This window comes from Rhinatrema bivittatum, chromosome 7 (genome assembly GCF_901001135.1).
Source record: "Rhinatrema bivittatum chromosome 7, aRhiBiv1.1, whole genome shotgun sequence".
Taxonomy (NCBI): domain Eukaryota; kingdom Metazoa; phylum Chordata; class Amphibia; order Gymnophiona; family Rhinatrematidae; genus Rhinatrema; species Rhinatrema bivittatum.
In genome coordinates this window covers 34,278,744-34,297,063 of record NC_042621.1, presented here as the reverse complement: position 1 = coordinate 34,297,063, position 18,320 = coordinate 34,278,744, and the positions used below count along the sequence as shown (strand labels likewise).

Below are 18,320 nucleotides of genomic sequence, written 5' to 3'. Positions count from 1 at the left end.
GCATGGGGCACATTTAAAACTAATCGGAGAAAGTTCTTTTTTACTCAACGCACAATTAAACTCTGGAATTTGTTGCCAGAGGATGTGGTTGGTGCAGTTAGTGTAGCTGTGTTTAAAAAAGGATTGGATAAGTTCTTGGAGGAGAAGTCCATTACCTGCTATTAAGTTCACTTAGAGAATAGCCACTGCCATTAGCAATGGTAACATGGAATAGACTTAATTTTTGGGTACTTGCCAGGTTCTTATGGCCTGGATTGGCCACTGTTGGAAACAGGATGCTGGGCTTGATGGACCCTTGGTCTGACCCAGTATGGCATTTTCTTATGTTCTTAAGAACTTATCCAAACCTTTTTTGAATCCAGCTACAGTAACTGCACTAACCACATCCTCTGGCAACAAATTCCAGAGCTTTATTAAAAGGGGCATGCACCTACCCCATTCCCAGTTTACAATTTCATCCACCAATTCACCCAGGTAACAGCTAGGTCCTTCAACCCTCCCTGGTTTGATAGCCTACACTCCTGCTATTACTCCAGACTCTTTAAAAGTCACTGAAATGGCTTGATACTTTTATTTTATAATTTACACATTATCCATAGCAGAAGTAAAGTTCCATGGCAGGGGACCTCGGTGTGCTCCAGCGTGCAAAAGTATTTATGCACACATCTCTTGGCAGGCCTTAATGCGCCCATGCCCTGTCCACACCCCACCCCCTCTTGGAAACTTTTGAGATGGATGCTTTTTAAAATACAGTTGGCATGCAAGAGCCTGACTTCTTCACACATCCTCTAATTTCCCCTGCTATTGCCACACTCAGGGATAGTCCCCGGACTGCCCAGAATTTGGTGGCTAGTGAAAGTAGATGGCTAAGTTTAGTATCTCAGCAGTGGCAAATTTTCACAAACCTCTGATCTAACTGGCTACCTTCTTAGAGGACAATTAGAAAAATAATTTATGTGAGTTCATAGCGAGTTACATGAATAAAATGCTCATTTGAAAATTTCCCTCCTATAATATGACTAAAAGTCCACACATACTTTCAGCTGCATTTAAGACATTCCTGAGGCTGTGTTTTGGGTGGGATGAGAAAATGACACTCATAAATTGTATCATCAAGTCTACACATGTTTTTTTCCTTTGCAAAATTTACCCATGCAAGAGCACATACAAAGATCTGCAGGGAGGACATTTCCAAGTGAAAGCTTATTTGAACTTTTTCTTTGAAAGTTAGTGCAATTTATTCATGGACTTTGTCTCAAAGAGGAGAGTCTGAAAATTGCGCCCTTAGAGGATCATTTATCAAAGGGCATTAGGGTCCTAATGCCCGTGATAACTATAAATAAGTATGAGAAAAAAAAAAGTGCGAAGCTTGCTGGGCAGACTGGATGGGCCGTTTGGTCTTCTTCTGCCGTCGTTTCTATGTTTCTAAATCCTGTTTCATGGAGAGAGAGAGAGACTCTGGAGTCTCACATAAGTAAACTTTTTATACCACTTTTATACCACTTTTTATACCAACCTCACCCATCACACAGGGTGAGGTTTTGGTGGTGGGCTAGGGTTTGGGGTGCAATTTTATAGGCACAGTCGGAAGTACGAACAGCACAGGAGACATCAGTGAAGATAGAATGTGATTTGGAGTGATGAAAGGTATAAAAAGATAAGATTTATATAATGTACTCTCGACCCAGCTTGATGCATTATCACAAATTGTGATAAAAATCTGTCTGGGAAATGTGAATTAATGCAAAATTGAATGACTTAAAAGCTTTAAAATTGACCATATTTATATTGAACTTTGAGGAGGTTTAATGGATGTGTTTTAATTAACAGTGCATGGGGTGTCTGACAAGAGTACATAAGATGTATACCAAACATGGGCAAAATGCTTGTAATTCTTTAACACAATCCCAGCTCCTACCCATAATCCAGGTATTTCTCATTGAGCGGGGTTTATTGGATCACAGTTTAGAAAAATCTCATTAAAATGATCCAGAGAAATCAGAGTGAAAAGGACCAAGCCCCCAATAAGACCAAGATTTTTTTGTTTTTGTCCCTGGTTCTCTAGATTGTTTTGATGTTATTTTCACTTCTAATCCAGGCTACTCTGTGAAATGCCAGATACTTCAATCATGTAGGAGATTAAGATCACGCTGAAGAATTGCAAATCATTTTGCTCTCCTCTCCTTTATACATAGACTTAGTTCAGCAAGGGCAAGATTGAGAGTGAATTAATGGATGAAGGGCATGGTTTATGACCAAAATACTTTTGCATCTGATCTACTTCTACCATATTCAGGTCATGATGTGGATCCATGGAGGAGCTTTCTTGAGTGGTGCTGCCTCATTGTATGATGGATCTGCATTATCTGCCTATGAAAATGTGGTGATGGTGTCGATTCAATACAGATTAGGGGTCCTGGGATTCTTTAGGTAAGACATTTTATATTCTGTCCAGCATGTTCCAAAATACTTTGAACAGTATTAAAATAAATTGCTCATCAGCTTTAAATATCTGAAGTGAGAATTTTTCTTGTTTATCATAGATGGCTGTAGTATAGTAAATGCCACACACCTCTACATTTTTTCATGCATGCCCTTTTTTTTTTCTTTTTAAACTCTATTTATAAATAGTTTTTCCCAACAATACATTTCCCAACAATACAACGGATCTTTGTACCTCCTCTAAGTACTTTATAAGCACTAGTACCTCTCCTAACTACTTAATAAGCACTAGCCCTGAGTCCACGATGTTATTGTTCTTAGTTTAATTTCTTTCCAGCTGCTTAAGCTCCCAAGTTTACTCTCCTTGTTGAATGTAACTTTTGATTCTTCTGTGTATATAAAAGTTGTTTTCTGTTACAGTTTCTCCCAGTTCGATGTAAACTGATCTGATATGGTCATTTAACCATGAAGGTCGGTATAGAAAAGTGCTAAATTAATAAATAAACATGTGATATCACAAAAAAAGTAACTGACATATCACAGGTAGCATTGTGGTCATTACAATATAAGAATAGCCACTGCGCTTACCACCAAATATTCCTCTGAGAAGCTCAATTACTGCCCCTCTCTCCATTTCCAGTATATCCCCCATATATCTTGTTATTTCTCTTTCTGATTTTGTAAAGAGAGTTAACTTTTCCATGAGTGCAATGCCTAATAACTTAGATTCCCAGGAGATGGTGGGAAACCCCCTTCCATTGATGAGTCATTAGGTATGCTGTGTGTAACATATCGCCTGCCAACTTTCTGCAGCCCCTCATTTCCCATCGCGTGGACCATCGTCCTAACAAAAGAAGCGCATAGTTCACCCGCAATGTCTGACCATAAATCCTTAAAATAAGGTCCGCCACCCAACTTCAAAACACTTGCACTACGGGGCACTCCCACCACATATGATAAAAAGTACCTGAGAAGCCACAGTCCTGCCAACAGGTGTCATTAACATTACTAAACTTAGCATAGAAAACAGGAGTGCGAAAAATTCTGTACAACAGTTTATATTGCATCTCCTGCCCCTTGTAACACAAAGTAATATGACATGAGGCTCCCCAAATAGACTTCCAATCCTTGCTCTCCAATGTCATATTCAAGTCCTCATTCCATATCCAGATAAGCTTGGGAGTAGTGACCTTTTCACAGAGGGTACCTCGGAAAGTCTTATAGAGAACAGCTATAAAGTTTTTCGAGGGTTTCCTAAAACTTAAAAGGCCTTCAATCCCCTCAGCCTCCTCGATCTCTGGCTTATCTCTTATTATAGCCGAGACATCTTTTCGTATACAAACATATAAGCATGGGGTTAAAGAAGGAATGTCAAAATCCTCCCTCAATTCCTTAAAGGATTTGATACGGCCTTCATCTGCCAACTGACCTAAAAACCTCAACCCCTTCAAAGACCATACATTAATGTCAGGAGAAAACATATGTAATGAGAGGTGTGGGTTACACACCAAGGAAGTTAAAAATGACCAATTGGTCGCTTGAGGACAAAGATTATGACTCACCACCCTCCAAACCATAAGAGTATGCACTACAATGGGATGTTGGTGAACTGCTCTGCTATAGTGACTGGCTGTGGCTGATGGGGGCATATGCAACAGAGAGGCCAAACTACACCTGTGTACTCCATCTTCCTCTAAGGATAACCATGTCTTTGCCTCATCTGTTCCCACCCAAGTCCAGAGACAGGTGAGAGTCAATAGGCCCAGTAGTACCACATAAAGTTTGAAGTACAAGCCCTCCTGCCTCCTGTGGCTTTACAAGTCATATTTTAAACAAGGTGGTCTTGCCTGCCAAATAAAACTGGCCAAGTCCCCCCTTAACAGTTGAAAAACCTTTCTTGGTACATCGCACGGGAGATACATAAAGGGGTAAATCAATCTCGGTAGAATTTCCATCTTAATCAGATTAACTCTGCTCAAAAGAAACAGGGGGAGTGAGGTATGCATGTCCTATTTAATACTGACATGTCTAATGGTTTCTTCAGAAGAGTATTTTCTTCATTCTGCTTCTAGTAGTGGGGATAAACATGCTCGTGGCAACTGGGCATTGCTGGACCAACTTGCAGGTTTACATTGGATTCAGGAGAACATTGAACATTTTGGGGGTGATCCAGAATCCGTGACCATATTTGGAGAGTCTGCAGGTGGAATAAGTGTATCTGCACTGGTAAGTATTACAAAGCATTTTTAAGGAACTGATTTGTAAAACCTCATAAGTCAGTGTTACTCAGCATGTGGCTCAGAGCTACATATGGCTGTCCATGACCTCCAGCATGGTTCATAACATCACAACATTTTAGAACTACACATAATAAAATGGAACAATGTTTACATTTGAAGGGCCAAATAAATAAAGTAAGACAACAGTGCTTTGAGACTCAGCTTGCTAAGTGAGTGTCACGACTGACAAAGATTGAGTATCACTGCTGTAAGTCGTGAGATTTAATATTAATAGTATGAAGTGTTGTTAATTAGTAAGTTAATTAGTAAGAGAAAAAAAGAGACAAGAGGGCTCAGAAACCTGCAAAATAAAGAGAAGCAGCAGGACCACGTGGTGAGTGATACTGCTCCCACCCCCAGCCCAGCACTGTTTTCAGGCGTTTAAATTACAGACGCTTCCCTGGGCGTCCCTCTTTCTGCCAGGATCCTTTCTCAGTCTCTGTCCTCCTCCACTGCAGGGGCTCGTGCGGTCGGCACAGCTCAGTCGGGGCAAGAGCCCGCTCACCCCTCCCTTCTGTGAGCCAGCAGTGAACAGTGAACCGGGAAATTAATAGAAAAAAAGAGACAAGAGGGCTCAGAAACCTGCAAAATAAAGAGAAGCAGCAGGACCATGTGGTGAGTGATACTGCTCCCACCCCCAACCCAGCCGTCTAGCCCAGCACTGTTTTCAGGCCCTTAAATTGCAGACACTCCCTGGGGCGTCGCGCACCAGGCGTCGCGCACCCGAAGGAGCGCAACCTAAGGGGCCTGCCCCTTAGTGCGCTCCTTGGAGCGTCCCAGAGCAAGAGCCATTACCCACCCTTATCCATCCATCCAGCGATCACACATCCACCCATCCAGTCTCCAGCAGCACTCATCCAGCGGCACTCATCCAGTCTCCAGCGGCACTCATCCAGTCTCCTGCAGCACTCATCCAGTCTCCTGCAGCACTCAACCAGCAGCACTCATCCAGTCTCCTGCAGCACTCATCCAGTCTCCTGCAGCACTCATCCAGTCCCCAGAGGCACTCAACCAGCAGCACTCATCCAGTCTCCTGCAGCACTCATCCAGTCCCCAGAGGCACTCAACCAGCAGCACTCATCCAGTCTCCTGCAGCACTCATCCAGTCTCCAGCGGCACTCATCCAGTCTCCTGCAGCACTCATCCAGTCCCCAGAGGCACTCAACCAGCAGCACTCATCCAGTCTCCTGCAGCACTCATCCAGCAGCACTCATCCAGTCTCCAGCGGCACGCATCCAATCTCTAGCAGCACTCATCCAGGCTACAGAAGCACACATCCAGTCTCTAGCAGCACATCCAAGCTCCGGTAGCACTCATCCAGCACCGATCCAACCTGAACAATAATGTACTACCGACCACGTACCTACAAATCACTCATCCCAATCATGATTTCCCCCACTACACAGTTACTAGGCCTCACCCTATTCACCATAATCCTATTCAACGCCCAATCTCTCACCAACAAAACTCTTATACTCAACGACATACTGCAGGACACAACCCCAGACGTTTGCGCCATAACAGAAACATGGCTCAAATCCACGGACATCACACTCATTAACCAATTACCAACGCAGACTTACGATTTCTTCTCCATCCCAAGACAAAAAAAAAAGAGGAGGGGGTATCTTCCTAGCTGCAAAAAAATCCTTAAGGTTCTCACACCACCCCATCAGTACAGTAACTAAACTAGAACTAGGATTGTTCAAATCAGAACAACTCCAAATCCTGCTAGTCTACGCCCCGCCAGGCTTACTAGAGTCAGACTCCTCTCCTATCATCGAAACCATAACTCTGCATCTCAATCTTGACTCCCCTGCTATAATCCTGGGTGACTTCAATTTACATGTTGACAAAGTTCCCCTCTCTACAAACTGTGAAGCCCTCCTCACCGCACTGTCAGCGATGGGATTCAGACAACAAATCAATAAACCCACCCACAAAGCAGGCCACACGCTCGATCTACTCTTTACAAACACTGGTATTTCTCTTACAAAACAACCAAATTGCAAAAAAGTCCCATGGTCAGATCATTCTCTAATCTCCACCAGTTTTTCCTTACCTCGATCAGACTCCAAACTCAACTCAAGACTCTCTTTCCTATACAGAAAACCTTGCAACTCTGAACATCTAAGTAAAGCTCTAACCTCGGATCTACCACTCATTGAAGTATCTACCCCTAACGCTGCCCTCCAATCCTGGTCCAAAATAACAAAATCTATAGCAAACACTCTCTGCCCACTGACAACCAAAACAAGGTCTGCTAATACATCCAAATGTCAACCCTGGTATAATGATGAACTACGAAAACTCAAACAATTACTTCGGCAAAAAGAAAGAAAATGGCGCAAAGCCCCTTCACCAGCCTCACTCTCTGACTACAAACGATCACTCCATCTTTACAAAAGTACCACGTTGAAAATCAAAAGAGACTACTATGCCCGAAAGGTTCATCATCTCAGCTTTGACTCAAAAGCTCTATTCGCCTTCGTTTCCAGCCTCACTAAACCTATCACTCCAGATATACCACCCGAACAAGCCCAGACTAAAGCAGACGAATTGGCTCTTCATTTTAACAAAAAAATATCGGATCTCCTTAATCAGCTGATTCCAAACACTACGTCTCCAGATAACACATATCTTCCCCAAAATAAAGACATCCAGCTTAATGCCTTTGAACCCATCACAATCACAGAGATACAAAATGTATTAAAAAGAATGAAACCGTCATCACACCCATTTGATCAAATCCCTACCAAAATGCTTCTTCTTATCCCGGACACAATAGCAAAAACCCTAGCAGATATTATAAACTGCTCCTTATCACATGGCATCTACCCAGATGACCTAAAAACTGCCTCAATCAAGCCACTGCTAAAAAAACCAAATCTAAATGCATGTGATCCCAACAACTTCCGCCCTATTTCCAACCTACCATTTATAGCTAAAATCATGGAAAAACTGGTAAACACCCAACTATCCAACTACCTAGAGGACCACAGTATTCTGTCCCCAAACCAATATGGTTTTCGCAAAGCCGCAAGCACCGAAACGCTACTAATTTCACTCATGGACTACCTACTCTCTGGTATTGATAAAGGCCAAGCATATTTTCTAATCCTCCTTGACTTCTCGGCGGCCTTTGACACCGTCAACCACGCCCTTCTTCTAAAACAGCTGGCAAACATTGGTTTAACAGGTGCCACACTAAACTGGTTCAAAACATTTCTAGAAAACAGAGGATACAGAGTCAAAATTCATAATAAAGAATCCCAATACCACCCTTCTAATAGAGGAGTGCCGCAAGGATCATCACTTTCACCCACCCTTTTCAATGTCTACCTGCTACCACTCTGCCAACTACTAACAAAATTAAGCCTGAAACATTTCCTTTTTGCAGACGTACAGATCGTAATCCCTATAAAAGAATCAATCTCAAAAACAATGGAATACTGGGACAGTTGCCTATTAGAAATTAAACTTCTCCTCAACAGTCTAAACCTTGTACTCAATGCTTCGAAAACAGAATTCCTGCTCATATCACCGGAAAACAATAACACACATCCTAAACCACCCACACTCCTTCAAACAACCCACGTAAGAGACTTAGGAGCCATCCTAGACAATCGTCTCAACCTCAAAACATTCATTAACCAAACCACCAAAGATTGCTTCTACAAATTACATATCCTGAAAAGAATAAAACCGCTGTTTCACACTCAGGACTTCAGAACAATCTTGCAAGCAATAATCTTTTCCAAACTAGATTATTGCAATTCATTACTATTAGGCCTCCCAGCTTCTTACACCAAACCTTTACAAATGGTTCAGAACTCTGCAGCCAGAGTCCTTACAAATTCCAGGAAAATTGACCACATTTCACCTATTCTCAAAACCTCCATTGGCTTCCGATCCACTATAGAATCATGTACAAAACCATTAACATCATATACAAAACTATCAACCAACACACGCAACTTGACCTACAAATACCACTTAAAAAATTCACCTCCGCCAGGCCTATCAGGGAACACTACAAAGAGTCACTCCAAATTCCAAAGGCCAAAACCTACCAACATAAATCCTTGAGTCTCAGAGCCTTCTCATCAGCAGGTCCAGCTCTCTGGAACTCGATCCCACCTGATTTGAGACAAGAGCCATGCTCTTTAACATTTAGGAAAAGACTAAAAACTTGGCTTTTCAAAAAAGCATTTCCAAGCCTTGAATAAAACCTCCTCTCACTAGCACTAACTCGTATGCAATAATGGAATGTAAACACGAATCAACCAACCTCAAAACCCTCTCTCACTAATTCCTGCTGAATATTTATCATACTATTACCATTCACAACTGTCATATTTATTCATTTGATTACCTATGTACCGTTTCATAGTCTTATTTTTTCACTTGCTATTCTAATGTATCAATAGGCTGAAATGTAAATATTGTGCTGTTCAATTTCTCCCCTTCCATCCCAAGTTTATTTTCCTTGTTTTTTGTAACTTTCCCTCTCCCTTTTTCTGATTCACTGTATTTAAAGTTCAAGGTTCTTATTGAAAATATTGTTTTTTACGTTACGTTATGCTTTACACTCCTTGTTATTTGTAAACCGGGTTGATGTGATGCCTATCATGAAACTCGGTATAACAAAAACAATAAATAAATAAATAAATAAGTGTTGTGTGTGCCGGCTGCAGCAGGCCCGCGGCCAGGTCCTCTTACCCCCGTTTGCCTGCTCCAATGCCAGGTTCAGCCTCTCTTGCGGCCGTGGGCCGCTGCCTCTGAGTCCAGGCCGCTCCCCATGCTCCTAGCTCTGCAGCGGATGTCTCAGCTCCGCGGCGGGCCTCCCCGCGTGGTCCATAGGGAGATGCCGCCATCTCGCGATGCGCCCCTCCCTAGGCACGTGCACATCAGCTCTACCTTTAAAGGGGCCGCGGCGGGAATCCAATCCGGATAATGTCGTCACTGGGTCCTGGTACTTAAGGCCGTGCCCAGCCAATGCTTCCTTGCCTCGGCAGCAAGTCTCCACCCTAGTCGTGTGCTTAGTTGCTTGTTCCTGCGTTTCCTCAGTGTTCCTGGTTCCTGATTTATCTGTGTTCCTGTTTCTGATCCTGGTATCCGTTCCTGCTCCTGTGTTCCGTGTCTACCCTGCTTGTCGTTACAGATTGACTCCCGGCTTTGACCTCTGCTACGTCTGACTACGTTTCCTGCCCGTCTCCTGGTTTGACCTTTGCCTTGCCTGACCATTCTCCAGCTGACTTCCGGTTTTAACCTGTGCTTGTCTTGCCACTCTTCCTTTCCTGCTGCCTGCCCTGACTTTAGCCTGTTCTACAACACTCCGCTTGAACTCACTCTGGACTTGGCCTCTCAGTCTTCGGCCTGTTCTTACTAGAGTGCCCCCTGTCTCCCTCCTGTTCTCATTGGCACCTGGGTTTCCAGGTCTCCGCCTTGTCCAGATCAGACCACCTACTACTACTACCGCTGTTGGCCCCTAGCTGACCTCCTCATCATCCCTGAGAAGACCTCGGACGGAGGCTCACCTAAGTCCAGCCGGTCCCGGTACCCAAGGGCTCAACCTACGGGGAACGAGGGCTGGTATTGGCGAAGCTCCAGCCGGCCTCCGTCAGTCAGCCAGCTCCGCCTGCTGATGGTGGGGACCCGTAGGGTTAGCCCTGCAGGTAGCATCAACCCCACCTCGGCTCAAGGGTCCACCTCCTGCGCAACAGGTTGCCAAGGCCATGGACTCGGTGGAGCCGTCCGCCCTCCAGGCCATCCCAGGGCTGGCTTCCAAGGTGCAAGAGCAACAGTGGTTTCTCGAGGCACTGGCCTCCTCCATCGAGGGTCTCCATGCCCGGCTTGATGCCCAATCAGGTCACCTAGTTCCGGTACCTGCTCCAGCCAGCCAACAGCCGTCTCCCTTGCCTTCCAGGGCTCTGCTGGCCCTACTAGCTCCGCCTCATTTCATTGGGGACTCCAGGCTCTACAGAGGATTTATCAACTAATGCTACATGCAGTTTGCTCTGCAGCTGTCAATCTTCCAAGATGAACTCATGAAGGTTACCTTTATCCTGTCTCGACTGGAGTGTAAGGTGTTGGCATGGGCTTCTCCTCTGTGGGAGTGTTCGGACTCGCTCCTACAAGAGCTATCTCACTTTGTGGCTGTCTTCCGTCGGACCTTTGATGATCCTGGAAGACAGGCTGTGGCAAGCACCAATCTTCTTCATCTTCGGCAAGGTCAATGGGCCCTATACGATTATACTATTGAATTCTGAACTCTTGCTACAGAGTTATCCTGGCAAGAAGATAGCTCATCCAGGTAGATAGCTCAGAGGCAATCTTCCTAACTCAAAGATGAACTAGTGGCCCGCGAGCTCCCATCCTCCCTTGAGGACCTCATCGACTTGGCAGGCCGCATCGACCATCGCCTCCAGAAGCACCACCGTGAGGCACGGACACCCAGACGAACCACTTTGGAGCGCTCCCGCTCACCACCCACCACGGGTTCTGTCTCCGGTGGAACCCCACCTATCTTTAAAGCGAAAGAGCCTATGCAGTTGGGCTGTAGGCATTTGTCCCCGGAGGAGTGCCTCCAGCGGAAGCAGTCAGGCCTATGCCTATATTGTGGAGCTCCCGGTCACCGTCTCCAGACTTGTCCAGTCCGTCCGGGAAACTTCCGGGCCTAAGTTCAGTAGGGGTCCTGAACTTGGGCGCTACTTCACCGGCCCCCCAGTTGACTCTACCAGTTACCTTAACATGCGACTCCCATTCCTTCCCTGTCCTTGCTCTGATAGACTCCAGAGCAGGGGGGAACTTTATTCTCAAAGACCTAGTACAACTTTTGGGTATTTCTACCCATTCCCTGGAAACTTCCTTATGTATTGCCTCCATTTACGGTGAGCCGTTGCTTGGCCGAATTTTCTTGGTGACTGAGCCAGTTCGCCTTCTCACCGGTGCTCTCCATGAAGAAGAGGTGGAACTCCTCATCTTAGAAAAATCTATTCACACAGTGGTTCTAGGATTGCCTTTGCTCCAGCATCACCCCCCAGATTGATTGGGGAATGCTCCAGCTCACAGAATGGAGCCCAGCTTGTCAACAGCCCTGTCTGAAAAAGGTGGTACCACCTCCTACAGTCTCTCTTGCGACCACTACCTCTGGCATCCCTGCTCCGTACGCAGATTTTGAGGATGTCTTCTCTAAACAATGTCATATTTGTTATATCGTTATACTGTATCTTCCAATTGAGTTCTTTGTAAACCGGCATGATGTGCTTCACGAATGTCGGTAAATAAAAGTTAATAAATAAAATAAATAAATAAACAAACAGAAGGCTGATATCCTTCTGCCTCTCTGTAAGTTTGATTACCCTATCAAACTCCTATCAGGTACCACACCTCCTTGTGGCTGGTCCTATCCGTTGTCACAGCCTGAGATCCGTGCCATGACGGACTATATCTGAGAGAACCTGGCAAAAGGTTCATTTGACCTTCGACCTCTCCCGCTGGAACGGGACTTTTCTTTGTCATGAAGAAGGACAGGTCCTTGAGGCCGTGTATTGACTATCGTGGCCTGAACGTCATAACTCGCAAAGACAAGTATCCTCTACCTATGATCTCTGAGTTGTTTGATCGCCTTCAAGGGGCTTCCATCTTTACTATACTAGACTTATGAGGAGCCTATAACCTGGTGCGACATCTGGAAAACAGCTTTTAATACTAGGGATGGGCATTACGAATACCTGATAATGCCTTTCAGCTCTGTAATGCCCCTGCTGTATTCCAGCGAATGATCAATGAGATTTTCTGGGACCTCCTGTACATCAAAGTTGTCGCATACCTTGACGACATCCTTGTCTTTTCCAAGGACTTAGCTACCCACCGTGCTGATATTCACACGGTGCTCCAACATCTTCGTGAGAACCATCTCTTTGCCAAGTTGGACAAATGTCTCTTTGAGCAATCCAGTCTACCCATCTTAGGATATATCATTTCTCAACGAGGGTTTTCCATGGACCTAGATAAACTTACAGGAATACAAGAATGTCCCCAGCCAGTGGGCCTTCGGGCACTACAGTGATTCCTAGGATTCACAAATTATTACCGCCATTTCATCACTAATTACTCGACCCTGGCAGCTAGTCTCATGGTTATGACTCGCAAAGGCTGCGACACCTGGAACTGGTCCCCTGAGGCCCTTGCTGTTTTTCAACGTCTCAAAGATGCCTTCCTCACTGGATCTTGTTTGCGACACCCGGACTCAAACCGCCCCTTCATAGTCAAAATAGACGCCTCCTCAATAGGGGCTGGGGCGGTCTTGAGCCAGCACTCAATGCAGGGAAGCCTAACTCCATGTTCCTTCTTCTCCCGCAAGTTCCCCCCCACAGAACAGAATTATAATATCGGCAATCGGGAGTTACCTGCAGTCAAGCTTGCCTTGGAGGAGTGGCTAGAGGGTGCTCAACACAAGTTCACAATTTTTACTGATCCCAAAAACCTTGAACACCTGAGTCATGCCCAGCACCTTAATGCTCGCCAGGCCCGCTGGATGCTATTCTTTTCCATGTTTAACTTCGAACTATGGTATTGCCCTGCGAAGAAGAACCTCCAGGTGAATGCCTTGTCTCGCTCCTTTGAACCCAAAGATGTCCCTGAAGAGCCTAGCCACATTATTGATCCCGCATGTATCCACTTATCAGCCACCTTTCCAGTACCAGCCGGGAAAACCGTCGTTCCTCGCCGGCTCCGTGAGAGAGTTCTCCGTTGGGCACATGATTCAAAGTTTCCCGGTCACCCAGGATGGGCGTGAACTCTGTCTTCTCCAGTGATTCTTCTGGTGGCCCACTGACACTAGAGCCTATGTTGACTCCTGCAACACGTGTGCCCAGCAGAAGCCCCAGGTTGGTCGACCCTGGGGCCTTCTCCAACCACTTCCTGCTCCGGAGGAGCCATGAACACACCTCTCCACGGATTTCATTGTGGATTTAGCTCCATCAAAAGGAAACACGGTCATATGGATCATCATTGATAGGTTCTCCAAAATAGCCCATTTTGTTCCTCTGCCTGGCCTACCATCAGCTCCAGAACTAGCATGCCTCTTTTTCCTCCATGTGTTCCGTCTGCATGGCCTACCCAAGGATATAGCTTTGGACAGAGGTTCCCAGTTTGTTGCCTGTTATTGTCGCGCCCTGTGCAGCAAGTTTGGCATCAACATCAGCCTCACTACTGCTTACCACCCACAGGCCAACGGTCAAGCTGAACGCATGAACCATTCCTTGAAAAACTTTTTACGTGCCTACATCAATGATCGGCAGGGCAACTGGGCAGAACTTCTCCCGTGGGCAGAGTTTTTCCACTACTCTCACATCACCACTGCTACAGGGGTATCGCCATTGTCTATGGCCGGCAGCCATTCCCTTTGTTACCTATCCCGCTGAATGTGCCCTCGCCAGCCGCTCAGACCATTGCTGATGCCCTTAAAGCTCTTTAGAACCAGACAAACCTCCATTTGGTTCAGGCCAAAATGTCCATGGACGCTCATCGACGTCCTGCTCCTGAATTTCAACCTGGACAGAAGGTCTGGCTGAGTACGCGATACATTCGCCTCAAAGTACCTTCCCAAAGGTTTGCACCTAGATACATTGGACCATTTCCGGTCAACCATCATATTAGACCAGTCACTTATCAGCTCCGATTACCACTGACTCTTGGCATCCATAAAACATTCCATGAGTCCTTGTTCAAACCGGTGATTCTTTCTTGGCCTTCCCGTAAGGCACCTGAACCATCTCATCTGGTCGCTGAGTCGATACTACCTACAAGGTCCAAGAGGTCCTTGATGTCCGCTGTAGGGGCCGTCTGTGGGAGTCCCTCTTCTCATGGGAAGGTTACAGCCCAGAAGAAAACTCTTGGGAGCCAGCGCACAACATCTTGGACAAAAGCCTCCTCCGGGCAAACCCAGACCTCCAAGAGGGGGGGAATAAGGGCTGTTGTGTGTGCCGGCCGCGGAAGGTCCGCGGCCAGGCCCTTTACTCCCATTTGCCTGCTCCATGCTATGATATCGAGGTATTTGGTGGATTCTCAGGGGAAACAGTGATAGTGTCTCCCATGGGGAGGAACCCCGTAGGGAACTGTTGCACCAGGCTACACTCAGATGCACAAACTCCAAGAATATATCTTTATTATGCAGCTTGTATAGTTCACCAGAGGTGGCAGTAGAGAGTGGATTAGATAGCAACAGTCTGTGATCCTTGGCAGAGGAGACCTGTCCTACAGTGGTGGTATAAGGCCCCAATGCAGATATCCAGTGAGGCGCTGTAGGAGAGACAGACTGGCAGATGTTATTACACACTCCCTTGTAGCTGAATAGATAGAGTTCCCAATAAGCAGTAGAGAGAGGATAGGTGGTAACAGTCTGTGATCCTCGGCAGAGGAGACCCGTTCCACAATGGTGGTGTAGGGCCCGATGTAGATAGACAACGAGGAGCTGTAGATGAACAGACAGAGAAGTAATACTCACTCTCTGTAGCTTAAAGGTAGTGTTCCAGCAGGTTGAAAAATTAGTAGCAGGCACCAGGAAAGACACACAGGCCCTCGAGCAGCGAGTACCTGGATTCTGGATAGGCACATGGAAATAAGCAAAAGGGCCCCCGAAGAGCGGGAACCCAAGTTAATAGAACCCCGGAGGGTGTAGAAAGCTTCCAGCAGCAGCAAAAGTGGCAGAGCAGCTTCAGACCGGAACGAATCCAATCCGTTGCTAACTTGGCAAGAGTCAGCAAATGGGCAACCTTTTGTAGTGGGAAGCAGTGACATCACTCAAGGGGGGACGCCCCCGAGGTTTGCGCCAAACTGCTACAAGATGTGAGGCGTGCACACGCGCGTGCCCTAGGAGGCCTCAGGTACAACATGGCGGGACGCCGCGCCAAAGTCGCTCCGGGGACACCGGAGATGCTACGGACGCCATTCTCCCAAGGCTGGTGGAGAAGGCGGAAATAGAGGTGAGGCATGTTGGGCGAAGCCATCTGAGACCGACAGACAACACTCCAGCGCCTGGTTCTGCCTCCCTTGCAGCTGTGGGCCACCGCCTCAGAGTCCAGGCTGCTCCCCATGCTCCTAGCTCCACAGCAGATGTCAAGCTCCGCGGAAGGCCTCCCTGTGTGGTCCGCGGGGAGATGCCACCGTCTCGTGCCATGCCCCTCCCTAGGCAGCGCACGCGCATCAGGTCTACCTTTAAAGGGGCCACGGCGGGAATCCAACCCGCGGCCCCGGATGATGTCATCATTGGGTCCCAGTACTTAAGGCCAGGACCAGCTAGTGCTTCCTTGCCTCAACAACAGGTCTCCACGCTAGTCGTGTGCTTAGTTGCTTGCTCCTGTGTTTCCTCCGTGTTCTTGGTTCCTGATTCGTCTGTGTTCCTGTTCCTGGTATCCATTCCTGCTCCTGTGTTCCGTGTCTACCCTGCTTGTCGTTACTGATTCACTCCTGGCTTTGACCTCTGCTTCGTCTGACCACGTTACTGATTGGCTCCTGGCTTTGACCTCTGCTACGTCTCCATCTGACTTCCAGTTTTGACCCGTGCTTGTCTTGCCACTCTTCCTTTCCTGCCACCTGCCCTGACTTCAGCCTGTTCTATGATGCTCCGCTTGAACTCACTCTGGACTTGACCTCTCAGGCTTTGGCCTGTTCTTACTCGGCGCCCCCTGTCTGCCCCCTGTTCTCAATGGTGCCAGGGTTTCCAGGTCTCTGCCTTGTCCAGATCAGACCGCTGCTGGCCCCTAGCTGACCTCCTCATCATCCCTGAGAAGACCTCGGACGGAGGCCCACCTAAGTCCAGTCGGCCCCGGTACCCAAGGGCTCAACCTGCGGGGAACAAAGGCTGGTATTGGCAAAGCTCCAGCCGGCCACCGTCAATCACCCAGCTCCACCTGCCGATGGTGGAGACCCGTAGGGCTTGCCCTGCAGATAGCATCAACCCCACCTCGGCCCAAGGGTCCACCTCCTGCACAACTGTAAGGTTCAAGCATACTGAATAAATATTACTTAATGGAACTGAATAAGTATTGAATAAGTAGTGGAGGAGTAGCCTAGTGGTTAGAGCAGTGGGCTATGAACCAGGAGACCATGGTTCAAGTCCCACTGGTGCTCCTTGTGACCTTGGGTAAGACACGTTATCCTCCATTGCCTCAGGTACAAACTTAGATTGTAAACCCTGTGGGAATAGGGAAATACCTACAGTACCTGAATGTAATCCACTTTGAAGTGCTGAAAAAAGTACAAGAAGCAGATTATGAATAAAAGTATTGTTTTGAATGGACGTATAGAGACTGGTTTTATGTCATTGTATGCTAAAGATTCTGCCTCCATATAAAATGAATCCTATGGAAACAGCAACAGTTCATATACAGTGAATAATTAGACTGTTTCCCTACTGTTTGTCATCTTGAGTTACCAAAGTGAAATGTTATGTGACTGTGATAGGCCCCAAAGGCACCAGAATAAACTCAACTACATACAGCTAAAAAGAAACCAAATGTACAACTAGTAGGGTGTATGAAACAGCCATATGATGACATAAAAAGCAATGTGTAATACACCAGCTCTCAGAAAGACTTCAAAAATCTCCTCCAACATGAGCTCAATAAATTCTCTCCTCTTTCCCAACTCCTTTGATTTGGAGGATAGACTGCACACTTTTTTTTTGTTTTGTTTTGAGTTTGAAGAGCTGGTGCTAATTGAATAAAAAGGTCAGTCCTTCCAGCTTTAGGTACTGAATTTGACCATCCCTGAGTATCCCGTAAGGCAAAGGGGGCTTACAAATATGTATTCTGAGAAATTCCTTCAGTTGGGTCACTTATAATGGATTATGATAGCTGGGGAGCCAAGGGAAAATAACGTACATCAGTGTTATTTGGAAATCAACAGCTTTTCATTTATTAGAATGTACAGCATGCTATATTGCACAACTTTCAACAACCAACCAAACACATTGCATTCCTTATTCATTTCTTTCAGGATCTGAGATTTGTAAGCTGTCTGGAAAAGGGAATTATTTCCCCATTTTAACTATATCTTAAATCTAGTATCAAAATTACAATGTCAATGTTACATGTATTAAATTCTACAAACAATTACCACTCAGCACAGAACAATACTTTATAGGAAGAATCTCACGCCAAGGCTCACATCCAAAAATGCCACTAAAGAAGTCGCACAGCAAACGTAGTGTGGTGCTGGAGTCATCTAAAGTTAATGCATTGAAATATATTTAATCATGGTTGAGGACGAACATGGAGTCATCACAAGGGGATCACAAAGCTCAAGAATGGCCATCTTGAAATGCACTCACAACTCCCTTTTGTTACGATTCCTCCTGTAGCTGTGCCACAGGAGGCATCTCACCTTTTTCTGGAGGCCGCTCTGAAGCCAGGGCCTCGCCTGAGCAATTGTACGGATCCTGCTCCACGGCCTGGGAGGCCTTCGGTGTTGTTCAGGGCCCACTCGAGGCCTACTATTGTGGGCGGGGAAGGAGGCGGGGCGGCCAAAGGCCGCCCCGCCCCCTTAAAGAAAAAAGAGAAAAGGGACAACAAAAGAGGGAAGAAGTCTCAT

General features: G+C 46.3%; 1 protein-coding gene across 2 annotated transcripts in view; it reads left to right on the top strand.

The window, feature by feature from the left end:
- The window catches only part of LOC115095045 (fatty acyl-CoA hydrolase precursor, medium chain-like), a 249,318-nt gene that overhangs the window by 82,257 nt on the left and 148,741 nt on the right, over positions 1–18,320 (top strand). For both annotated transcript variants that reach the window (XM_029608227.1, XM_029608226.1), the window contains exons 5-6: positions 2,297–2,430; positions 4,515–4,668. In XM_029608227.1, coding sequence (XP_029464087.1) covers positions 2,297–2,430; positions 4,515–4,668 — 288 coding nt within the window. The remainder of the gene's footprint in view (positions 1–2,296; positions 2,431–4,514; positions 4,669–18,320) is intronic.